A 12,069-nucleotide genomic window follows, 5' to 3' on the forward strand; every position below is an offset into this window, starting at 1 on the left:
CATAGACTCGGGGGTCTCAGAGGGTCAGGTCAGTACAGTTGTTACACCCTCAGCAGCACAGGGGCAGCCAGGTGCAGAGTGAATTGGGCCCAATGTTATCCTATGGGAGGCAGGGGGCCCTTGGTTGGGGGCTACTGGCTAGCAGGCCACGCGGCTGTGGGAGCTGAGCTACTGGTCACTTGCTCAGGGCAAATGGGGAAGTAGAGTAGAGTAGAGATTGCACTGCCAGGGGCACTCAGACGGCTGGGTGCAGGGTGCTTTTGAGCCGTCGGGCGCTCAAAGGATTGCAATAGAGAAGCTCAAAAACGAACAAAGGCTGCAAGCTCGGGGACGAAGATTCTTCAGGTGTGACCACCACTTCGAGAGGTGCAGGGGTGCCATTTGGTGTTGGGAAATCTTACCCTCGGCTGGTCGCGGTTGGAGGGGTTCCTGGTTCTGAGGCTGCAGGTGTCGTCAGGAGCGTCGAGGTGGGTCCTTGGGTGCTGGATTCGGGGTCACAGTCACTGGGGGGACGTCCTCTGGGTCTTTGTCCACTCCAGCACAGACCAGGCTTGGCGGGTGCAGAGTGTGCAGGGTTCGCGGTTCCTGGCTGATGCCAGGGGTCAGTTACTTTCTTTGAGCAGTACCACTGCTCGAGGGAGTCCCAGTTGCTTAGAGTCACAAGTTAGCCAGGTCCTCCGGGGTTTGTGAGGTTGCTGGCCACTGGAGATGCCGGGGTTTAGCTGGAGCAGGTTCGAAGGTCGACAGGCCAGTAGGGCTGGGGCCAAAGCAGTTGGTGTCTTCCTCTTGTGAGCAGCTGCACGGCAGGTCTTCTTGGCTCTTGATCTTCTTTGCTGTTTCGGAATCTGGATCTAAGGAAGGAAGGTTCAGGGTGCCCCCTAAATACTGAATTTAGGGGGCGTTACAGGTAGGTAAAGGGCAGGGACCAATAGGTCCCTTCCCTGGGGTGGGTACACCCCCTATCCTGCCACTCTCCTGTGGGAAGGGGGCAGTAGCCTAGTCCTGATTGGGCAGGGCTTCCCATCTTCAAGATGGCGAGAGCCCGGAGATGTGGTTCACCTCGCCTCCCCCACCTGAGGGGTGGGGTTGGCAGAGGCTGGCACACCCCCTTTCCTTCCTTGGAGTTTCCGGCCAGTCTTCCCGCCAGAGTGGGGCTCAGAACCGGTAGGGGACAGTTGCTGAGCACAGCAAGTGGCCTGGAGAAGCTCACAAAAGGCGGCATGCCTTTTAAGCTTCCCCTGCCCATCCTGGGGGAGGAGAGCTAGCATCTTGCCCAGGATGTGCATTGTTGCAGGCCCAGGAGAGCGGATGGCTCTCTACCCAGGGGTCCAGCAACATGTCTGCTGTGTGGCAGCCTAGGCAGCCCCTCAGACAGGACGCTGATTATAGGTTAGGTTCAGGGGGCATCTCTAAGATGCCCTTTGCCGTGCATTGTACATTAAATCCCACACTGGCATCAGTGCGGGTTTAATGTGCTGAGAAGTTTGATACCAAACTTCTCAGTCTTCAGTGTTGCCATCATGGTGCTGTGGAGTTTGTGTTTGACGAGCTCCCAGCACCATATACTCTTAATGGCAGCACTGCACTTACAGTGCCCAGGAATGGACCTGGGTACTGTAGGGACATAGGGCTCATGCACCTGTGCCCACACCACTGGCATAGGGCACCCAGCTAGAGGGGTGGCTGATGTATGCCAGGGCAGTGTGTGTTGTGGGCATGGCACACAGGGATGTGTGCCATGTCGACTCTCTGTTTTGTTCTGTACCCAGACACTCAGCCTGCCAGGGCAGTGTGTGTGTCAGGGTACAGGGCCTCTAAGGGTGGCAAAATTAGTGCTGCAGCCCTTAGGGTCCTTCTCTGGTCACAAGGCCCTGGTTACCTAGTGTACCATTTACCAGGGGCTGACATGTGGCCAGGGTTTGCCAATTTGGGTTTGGTTTGTTTTAGGGAAGGAACATAGGCCATGGGCACCTGATTGGCAGGAGTCCAGGGCACACTCAGTCAAAGTACATTCAGCAAAAAGTGGGGGCATACCATACAAGAAAGATGGCACTTTCTCACAGGTACCATTTACTAGGGACTTGTAGTGGGGCTGAAGTTGTGCAAGTTGTGGAACAATCATACAGTTTAGGGAAAGAACACTGGTGCTGGGGACCTGGTTAGCAGCAACCCAGCACACACCTAGTCAAAATTACACCAGATACCAGGCAAAAAGTGGGAGGTAACCATGTCAAAAGGGGCACTTTCCTACACTTTTGGTGCATGTGATCCTTAGTAGGAGGATGACTATTAGCCACTGACTTTCATGTGATAACCCTACTCAGTCCTATACACCTTGTCGTTTCATTACAGACTCGGGGGCGGGGCGGGGGGGGGGGGGGGGGGGGGTGGTCATACCGGTGTCTGTTGCATTTCTCTCAACCTTTCAACAGATAGTGGACACCTTTCAAAGACTGCTCCCTGTAGAAAGCTGGCTCTTTATGTAGTGGACCAAAACGAGGTACAATGTATAAAGAGTCCATGCAACCCTTATTGGTTTATGGCGGTAAAAATGACAACACTAAATGGCCATTTTTGGTAGTGTGCGCAAACAGTTTAGGCTTATCAGAGGGTAGTGCTGAGCATTTGTTGTACTCGCAGAGGAAATAAATTAGACTCGCACTTGAGAATAAATCAGAGACCAATTTAGAAAAATAAGTTGTACTTTTATATACATTTTGATACCAAGAACTTTGTCATCAAGTAAGTACTTTATTTATTGAATTTCACAGTTAAGTAAACCGTTTACTTGTATGTGTCTTTTCGCAGCAGTGCTTCCCTGTGGGGAAAAAAGGCATATGATGCATACAGTTATTTACGTCGATTTCTGGGGGGGATCCACTTCGGGACTTAGAGTCTTAGTGGACCAAGGTCCAAAGTACCACCAACAGTTACTCGTTACCTGCTCCAGAGCGTCCGGGAGCAGAGGTGCGGGTCGGGTTGGTAGCCTTGCCCGCTACGGCAGTGGAAAAAAGGAGGGACACCTAGAAACAGGATGCAAAGGAGGACTTGGGGACAAGTCCGGGAGCTCCCAGTGGGGGGGCTTGGGTCACAGGGGTGCTGGGAACAAGGGGGCATTGGTACCCCGGCTGGGGTGCTTGGATGCAGAGTGGAAAGGTTGACTGGGCTCTGTGTGTCCTAGTGCCTTGCGGTTGTCGGTCTCGCCGGTTGAGGGTGCAAAAATCAGGACTGCTGGGCCACTCTGGAAGTTAGTCTCTGTGGTGGTTACGTCCCTCGACGTCTGCTCAGTCTCTGTGCTGTTAGTCCTAACTGGACTTAAACAGGTCTTGGCTGCTGCACGGGGTCTGGTACCCAGAATATTGGTTCTGTGTGGCTCCAGTTGGTCCTGGTGTCCTCTCACTTGGTCGTGGACAGATCTGACCTACAGGAGCTCACGTACCTCTTCCTGGGTGACTGGTGCGTCGGGCTGCCCAGAAAGCGCAACTCAGTAAACTGACCTATGCCTGTGCCTGCAGACTGCAGGGGAGTAGCTTCTCTACTCCAAGGGAGATTGCTGTGAATTTATGCAGGGCTAGCAGTCTACCGGGGTTCTTGGTAGTTGCTCAGCTGCAGTATGAGTCACTCATTCACGATTGTCGAGACTGGTGCAGGCAGGGTTTGGTGGCATAAGTCCACAGCAGTCTTCAGTTCTCATTGTCTTGTGGCCCATATTTGTCCTCTTCTTGATCCGCTGAATCGGAGTTTCTGGTATCTGGGGTGCCTCATAAATACTCAATTTTGGGACATTAAGAGGAGTGACAGGTAGTAGCCAATAGGCTACTTAACTTTATGGTGTCTGCACCCTCTATTTGCCCACTTCACGTGGAAAGTGGGCATAACCCTGACCCAGTGAGCCTAATTCCACTGAAATCAAGACGGTGGATTTCTAAGTTTTGTGCTCACATCAGGTAGGTCCACCTTAGGGGTGGAACCGGGCGGGGGGGGGGGCGGGGGGGGGGGGGGGGGGGAAACCTCTTATCTAGCTATTTTTCCTGCCTGCCCTGGTGTCAAATGGGTCTGCGGAGGTGCTGGAGTTTCCCCTGCCTGGGAAAGCCTTAGGTTGCTTATCAAAGGCAGCAGAGGCCTATGCATCCTCCTGCCTTTATATGCTGATTACTTAGTCATTCTGCTTGGAGGAGCTGACAACACCTCCGGCCGTAGCATGCATTGTTTCTGCCCTCAAAATGAGGGCTCAACCTGCTAGTGGTCAGAAACCTGTCTGTGGTGGCAGGCTGGTGTACACCAGTCAGCCAGTACACTAGTAGTTGGTAGATTTTTCAAGGGACACCTCTAAGGTGCCCTCTGGGTGCATATATTAATAAATCCATCACTGAAATCAGTGTGGGTTTATTAGTGCAAGATGTGTGATACCAAACCTCTCTAGTTTCAGTGAAGCCGACATGTAGCTCGGGAACTCGTAATTACAGTGTCCTGCGCATGTACTGAATATGCCATCCCTATTAATACAAGGGGGGTGCACCAGGTATTGAAGTCCAGTTGACTGAAAGTAGTATCAAAAAATTATTTATTTATTTCTCATTTGAGTAAACAACACTCAGCCAACGCGTTTTATTCCCTCAAGGGGAAAATCATCAGGGCTTATAAGGTCGTCAAATGATATCCACAGAGGAAATGCTCACATAGGAATTTTCCATATAGAAGCTTTAGACTCTTAGAATTTTCTCCAGTGTATTGCGCTGGAAGCCCTTGGAATTACTACAGGCATAGTAAGGCCAAAATATTGCAAACCTTCAAGACGTCCGTCCGATCAACTCACAATCAAGGGGAGTTGATCGGACTGACGTCTTGACAGTTTGCAATATGTTGGCCTTATTATGCCTGCAGTAATTCCAGACTTGACACAGCGTACTCGCTAGGCAGAGCAGTTTTCACAACAGTGGCTCAAGGGCTCCACGCCTCGCTAACGATGAATTACTTTTCAGGGATGGTCAAATTTCCCTTATGGGCATGTCTTTTGATAGTATCCGTCTCTTTGGAGACCAGGCAGATTTGGCTCTCAAGTGCTTTAAGGATTCTCATGCTACAGCCAGGTCCATAGGCCTCTCTGTGGCCCCACTTTTTTTTTTTGTAGCGTTTTATATAGCGTGAACTAGACCCGAAGATATCAGGTGACTTTACATGAGCACCAATTTCGTTTTTTTTTTTTTTTTTGCAGAGTTTTATAGAGCGCGAACTTGACCCGAATCCAATCAGGTATCAGAGCGCTTTACATAGCACCAGTTACGTTACATTAGGACCCACATTCATTCTTTGTTAGGCACGGGGAGATTAAGTGATTTGCCCAGAATCACAGGATGTTCAGCGTCATTACCGAGACTCGAACCCAGTTCCCCAGATCCGAAGTCGAGCGCCCTAGCCGTTGGGCCAACTCCTCAGTGGTTAATTTGTAAAACAAAAAGTGCCGGGGCTCTGGTCGGGACGCAGCTTGCACCAGCCCATTACAGACTGACACATTCATTTTTGGTGGGCACGGGGAGATTTGCCCAGAATCACAGGATGTTGAGCGTAGTTGCCGAGACTCGAACCCGGTTCCCCAGCTTCGAGGTCGAACAGTCTAGCCGTAAAGCTACATCCTCTCCCACATCCACCTCCACCTGCTTTTCACTCCTGGCTGTTAAACACTGGTTTGTCCAAAGCGGCCGTCTTCCACTTCCAGACTATGGCAAACCTCCTGTACTCATTGGGGTTCACTATTAACTTGCCATAGTCACCTGATTCCCTCTGAGATGCTCCTTTTCCTTGGAGCTGTTATGGACACAGTGCAGTTTCAGGCTAGTGTGGGCGAGCGGTTTAGGCTTATAAGAGAGTAGTGTTAAGCATTTGTTGTACACAGAGTCAATGAGTTACACTTTGAGAAGAAACTCGACACCAGTTTAGAAAAATACCATAGATTTTTATGTTAATTTAGACACCAAGATCTTTGAGATCAGGTTAGTACATTTCGAGTTGTCGATTTTCAGAAACATGGAAAATACAGTTGTCAGATTTGAGGCATGAGCCTCGAACGCAATGATATCCTATTGGCAGTGGTTAATTTGTAAAACAAAAAGTGCCAGGGCTCTTGTCGGGATGCAGCTTGCACCAGCCCATTTCTCCTGTTAGCGCCTGCCTAAAACAGAACCGACTACTAACCATGAAAGTGGGTAGAGGGTGTGCCTTAATGACCTGAGCTGCCAACTTCGGAGCTGGGAAACCAGGTTTGAGTCTGGGCATCCTCTCAGCATACTATGATTCTGGGCAAATCACTTAATCTCCCCGTGCCTACCATAAATGAAGGTGTCCTTAACTGTTGCTCATGAAAAGCGCAGGTGTTGATGATTAAGTGCCAGTGCTGAGCACTGTAATCCCTGGCTCAAATTAAGCACTGCTTATGGGAGAAACATACACTTCATAGGCATACTTGCAATCGAGTTACATGGGTTGATCTTCTAGACTTAAGGTAAGTGGAGCCAAGGTCCTTAGAGCCACCAGCAGTCCAGTTTTCCTGCTCTGATGTGTTTGGGTGCAGAGGTGCTGGTCTGAAGGGTAGCCTCGAACGCTACCTTTGAAGTCCATGGAGAAACTTGTAACAAGAAAAATGCTGCAGGTGGGGACTTGGACACAAGTTTGTCGACACTTAAAGAGGGGTCTCGGTTCTTGATGGACTCTGGGTCAAGAGTGCACAGTTGGTAGGATCATAGTCAAACTGGAGGGCACGTGTGCAGTGGTGTTTTGTCCAGCGGGTTGCTTGTTTTGGAGGCTCTCAATTTTGAGGGCGACCTGGAGATGGGGCAAAACAGGACAACAGGGCCACTCGACGATGGCCTCTCTGTGGCTGACGTCCCACGTTGGTAGGTCTGTCTTGGCGGTGTTAGTGTCTGGGTTGGACACTGAACAAGCCTTGGTTGCTGCAAGGGCTCTGGTACCCTAGGGTATTGGTGCAGGGTGGCTTCTGGAGGTCCTGTCCTCTCCAAAGTTGGTGGGGGGACTGATCAAGCCTCCTGGAGCTGCTTCCTCATTGGACCCAGGGATCATGAGCACGGTGTACCGGGTCGATGGCCGCTGCGAAGTGGATCCTCAATGTAAGGGAGATGCTGTCTGGTTGGTGAAGTGCTGGCAGCCCTCCAGGGCTCTGGGAGGATGCACAGCTGCAGGACAAGCCGGTTTTTGCAACTGTCTGGACAGGAGCCAGCAAGAAGTATTTGGCGCCAAAGTCCACAGCTAGTCCACAGTTATCTTTGGCTCTTCTTTGCCTGGTGTCAGGAGGCACCCAAGTACTGAATTTAGGTGTGTTAAGGGGAGTGAAGGGTAGTAGCCAAGGGGCCACTACACCCCTCCCCTCTATATGACCACTTCCTGTGAGGAGTGGCCGTAAACCTGGAGTTCCTAATTTCACCACAACCAAGATGGTGAAATCCTTATTATTGTGTCCACTTTAGGTAGTCCACCTTAGGTGTGTGATTAGCCTGACAGTGTAACACGCCTTCATACATAGCTAATTTCTTGCCTGTCCTGGCACCAAGTAGGCCTCAGGGCAGGGGGTGTCATCTCCCAGGTCTTGGGGAAGTCTGGGTTGCATATTAAAGGTGGCATGGGGTTTGAAGCTCCTGGCCTTGGCATGCAGATTCACTAGTCATCCTGCTGGAGGAGGTGATGACAGCAGACTTTATTTCCTGACCTCTAAGAGCACAATTCACTGCCGGAGACCAAAACAGGCAAAAAGTAGTTCTAATGGGGGTAAAAAGTGGGAGGACTACAGCAACAAAATTCCAGTTTCCTACACATGCCTGCTGACAGATCTGGGCTCTGCATTGGAACCTGAAGTTCTAGTGGGCACAGGATCAGGGGAATCTCTCAGACATGGTCCAGATCTCAGAAGGAACTGCAAAAGATCTGTTGTAAGGGCTAACGAACCGCCATTGGGTCAGCAATAGATCCATGTCCCTTCCCCAACCATATCGCACAGTAGTGACAGGTGCATTAATCCTGGGACTTGGGTGGCTGTCTGGAAGAGGTGGAGATCAGAGGCCTCTGGTGGAATCCGGACTCCACATTAATTTGCTGGTGCTCTGGTCGATTTGTCTGGCATTGAAAGACTTTCTACCCACCATCAAGGGAAGGCTAGTGCAGGTGTTCTCGGAAAACACCACAGCAATGTGGAGTCATGGACCCTTAGTCCAGAGGCCCTATGCCTCTGTAAATGGCTAGAACAGCAGGGCATTTCCCTGGTGGTTCAACACCTGCCAGGCTCTCTGAAGACCAGGGCGGACAAACTCAGACGAAGCTGCCTAGCAGATCACGAGTGTCGTTCCATTCCAGAGATGGTGCAAAGCCTCTTTCAAGAGTGGGGAGAGCATTGGTTAGATCTGTTTGCCACAGCCGAGAACGCGCAATGCCTGCAGTTTTGCACTCTGGAGTTTCCCAGGCAGCTCCTGCTCGGAGATGCTTTTCGTCATGCGTAGAGCTCAGGCCTCCTGTACGCCTTTCTTCCCACACCACTTCTGCCCAGAGTTCTCAAGAAGGTCAGGAATGAGTGGGCCCAAGTCATCCATGTGGCTCCAGACTGGGCTTTGAGAGTTGCGTATCCCCAGCAGTTGAGCATGGCCATCAGTCCTCCGATCAGGCTGACCTTTCAGTAGGATCTTCTGTTGCAGCAGCAGGGGAGGGTTCCATACCCGAACCTGTCGATGCTTCGCCTTCAAGCACAGAGATTGAGCCGCAACTGTTGACCTTTTGCCTGAAGTCTGCAATGTTACCTTGGCAACGAGGCGTCCCTCTACCAGAAAGGGGCAAGTTTGTGGCATGGTGTGCAGAGAGAGGTTGACCTTTGTTTTTCTGCTCCCATTTCTCAAGTCCTACTTTTTATTCTTTCTCTTGGCCAGCAGAGCTCTAATTTGGGTGCCTTAAAGGGCTATCTTTTTGCCATCTCAGCCTTTCTGCAGTTGCCAGATCAGCCATCCCTGTTTAAATTTTCTGTTGTACATAGGTTCTTGAAAGGACTGCAACACTTTTTCACCTTCACCCATCATCATGCCTCAATGGAACCTTAATCTAGTACTCACTGTTCTAATGTGCACTCCCTTTGAGCCACTGCAGAACTGTATTCTAAGGCTATTTACGTTCGAGACGGCCTTCCTAGTGGCGATGACAAGGTATTGCTTGAGTTTCTATTCTAAGTTAAGGAATCTGCCACGAGAAATATCTATCAGATGAACAAGTTACTTACCTTAGGTAAAGCCTTATCTGGTAGAGACACTATCTAGCTGCAGATTCCTTAGACTCGCCCATCATCCCCGCTCTGCAAATGGATTTCTAGGGACAGGGCTTCCCCCCCCCCGTCAGGGCCTTAGTTTTCCACACCAGTGTTCTTCGTGGCTCCGCACTCCTGGTGGGGAAAGTCGCAAAAAGAAACTGACATCAGAAAGCTGGGATGGCACCTATATGGGCACCAGGCACGTTACTTCCGGCGTGGACGCCGACACCAACTACCGGCGTGCAGGGTTCCTGCTCACAAAAACTTTCCGGATCCAGTCTTCACACCTGGGGATAATTCTAAAGTAAAGATTCTTTTGCTAGATAGCCTCTACTAGATAAGCCATTGCCGAAGGTCAGTAACTTGTTCAACGGTTGCAGCACTTGGTTTTCTCTATCTTCTTTCAGAGAGAATTCCTTCTTAACAGAACTTTGGTGTAGTGTGCTTTTAGCTGGCTATTTAGTTTGAATGGTCTGGGAGGCAGTCTCATTGGCCTCCTGTGTAAATGGGTATTAATAGGGCCTTTTTCTTTCACTGTGCTTTTTATAAAGATTTACTGACGATTTAGGTTTGCTATTAGTTATCACTAATCAGTTGCTAGTTTAATATGTTCTATTTTATCCTCTGCAGTGTCAGGCTCATGTTAAGTGTTATTTTCACCTAGATCCTTGATGACGATGCTGCTCAAGAGCTGATGCCAGTGGTAGCCGGAGCTGTTTTCACCCTCACAGCCTACCTCAGCCAGACTGTGCGTACAGAGCAGAAACAGCCTGTTCTGTCGCTTGGTCAATCGCAGTATGTCTTGATGATGGATGGTTCTTTCACTGCACCGCGAAACAGTGAGACCATTGCTGTTGGCTTTTCATCAATCGGGGATTCATCCTTGCATATCATTCTGCGGAAATTGTTGGAGTTCATTTTGAAAACCGGTAATATAACTTCACAGGTCTTTCTGATAAACTGCTGTTAACTTGCCTTTGCACTAGTCCACTCTCTCTCTCTAGAGCTACACTATTATAGGGCTTGAATACTAAATTATTATTTTGTTTAAAGGAAACTTTATAGACCCTTTCAATCCTTGGGTGCTAGCACAAGTTTTCTTACCCCACTAGACATTGCACGTTGAACAAGTTGCTGAGTATTAAACAGATTTACAATTTAAGCCAAAGTTTCTATCACTGTAAACATTAGCTATTTACTTTAAAATGTACATAGGTCCCACTGGTTGGTGGCAAGCTCTGTTTCCTATGCTGTGATCTGACTTCTTCGGGTAGAATGTGCTAAAAGTCTGTAGTGTTAAGCTCTTCGCAAACATTGTAGGTACAATTGGCTAAGCCCCATTCACTTACTGTGCAGAAACAATCCTCACTCAAGTTTTAGTTAAGTTCTTGTTGTTCTCTCTGTGACCTTTAGGCTTTAGTGAGTCAACCTGTGGAGCCAGCAAGTAAACAAGACTTAAACACCTAGACTAGAGCAGAGTATTTGCACCACTGAAATTTCTAGAAGGTCGTTCAGAACCTATGATTTACAAAATGTTTGCTCCTTGTGTGTGGGCTACATTCAGCTATGTTCACTGCCTTGTGGCTTGTGAGCTTTCTTTAATGTCTGAAAGGGCTCTGCATGGTCCACTATTTCAGCTGTTCTCAAACACTGCTCACTCCCTTAATAAGATGTCTGAAATATCAATTCCCTCCGATGTATGCAAGGCCTATTCACTTTCTCAAATGTTCTTCTTGGGTTTGAATTGATCGCTTTTCCCAGTATGAAACTCTCAAGACCCAATGAAGTAGCAGTTCCAAAATCACTTGTGCATTATGCCAACATGACACACGTGTCTCAGTAGAAGATGTTTAATTTATTTAAAAAAAGATTCCCAACAGTTACCAATGTCATTGTTTTATTTACATATAGGTATTTATTTTTCGGATTTGTTCATGAATCCTCGTTTCTTCTACCTGAATAGGTGGTGGTTTCCAGCGAGTGAGAGCACACCTGTATGGATCCCTGCTGTATTATCTGCAGATTGCTCAGAGACCTGATGAGCCAGATACCCTTGAAGCAGGTATTTACGCAGGTTCTCCATTGATGTACCTGACAACAAATTTAATGTCACTGCATACTTAAACTTTTCAAAAATGGGCTAACAGTTACTTCAGTGTCCCAGCAATATTTAGCTGTAGTCTTTTATATTCATGAAGATGTCGGGAGTTTCACAGTAATGTTACTTATATGTGCTACGGAAATATGTGATGCTGTGGCTCATTAATGTTATTGGCGTCTGCACCAGGCCTACTCCCTCACCAAATACTGTAAATCTAAACTCTTGTGCACAGTGAGATGCACTGCCATTCTCAGACCGAGCGTGCATTTTCACATCCTTCTTGTTATTCCTATAAATAGTGCACTTACAGTTGTCCCACCTATTCCAAATAGGGCAACACCCATTCAATTTCATGCATCCCTGTTTTATTTTTTCCAGCTCATCACCTTCAGATCATTTGTCCAGGATGTGCAATATAGTCCCTGCCATGTCCATCTTTTTTTCATCATCTTACTTTCTTATTTTCTGTAAACATTTATAGCCCAGAAGACAATGTGGGAACGGCTAACTGCTCCAGAGGATGCATTTAGTAGACTCCAGAGAGAAAACCTTGCTATCATTGAGAGCTACGGTGCTGCTCTTATGGGGGTCGTCTTTCGAGATGCCTGCGATGGACATGAAATAGGAAGGGTAATAGCGACAACCTTGTTTGTGGACATTGGGGTTTAACCACATT

General features: G+C 48.7%; 1 protein-coding gene across 1 annotated transcript in view; it reads left to right on the forward strand.

Annotated features, from left to right (window-relative positions):
* Positions 1-12,069, forward strand: part of NUP205 (nucleoporin 205) — an 839,084-nt gene that overhangs the window by 557,961 nt on the left and 269,054 nt on the right. The window contains exons 29-31 of the mRNA XM_085651995.1: positions 9,957-10,221; positions 11,256-11,354; positions 11,875-12,023. Coding sequence (XP_085508121.1) covers positions 9,957-10,221; positions 11,256-11,354; positions 11,875-12,023 — 513 coding nt within the window. The remainder of the gene's footprint in view (positions 1-9,956; positions 10,222-11,255; positions 11,355-11,874; positions 12,024-12,069) is intronic.

Source organism: Triturus cristatus, chromosome 4_1, assembly GCF_964204655.1.
Source record: "Triturus cristatus chromosome 4_1, aTriCri1.1, whole genome shotgun sequence".
Lineage (NCBI taxonomy): Eukaryota > Metazoa > Chordata > Amphibia > Caudata > Salamandridae > Triturus > Triturus cristatus.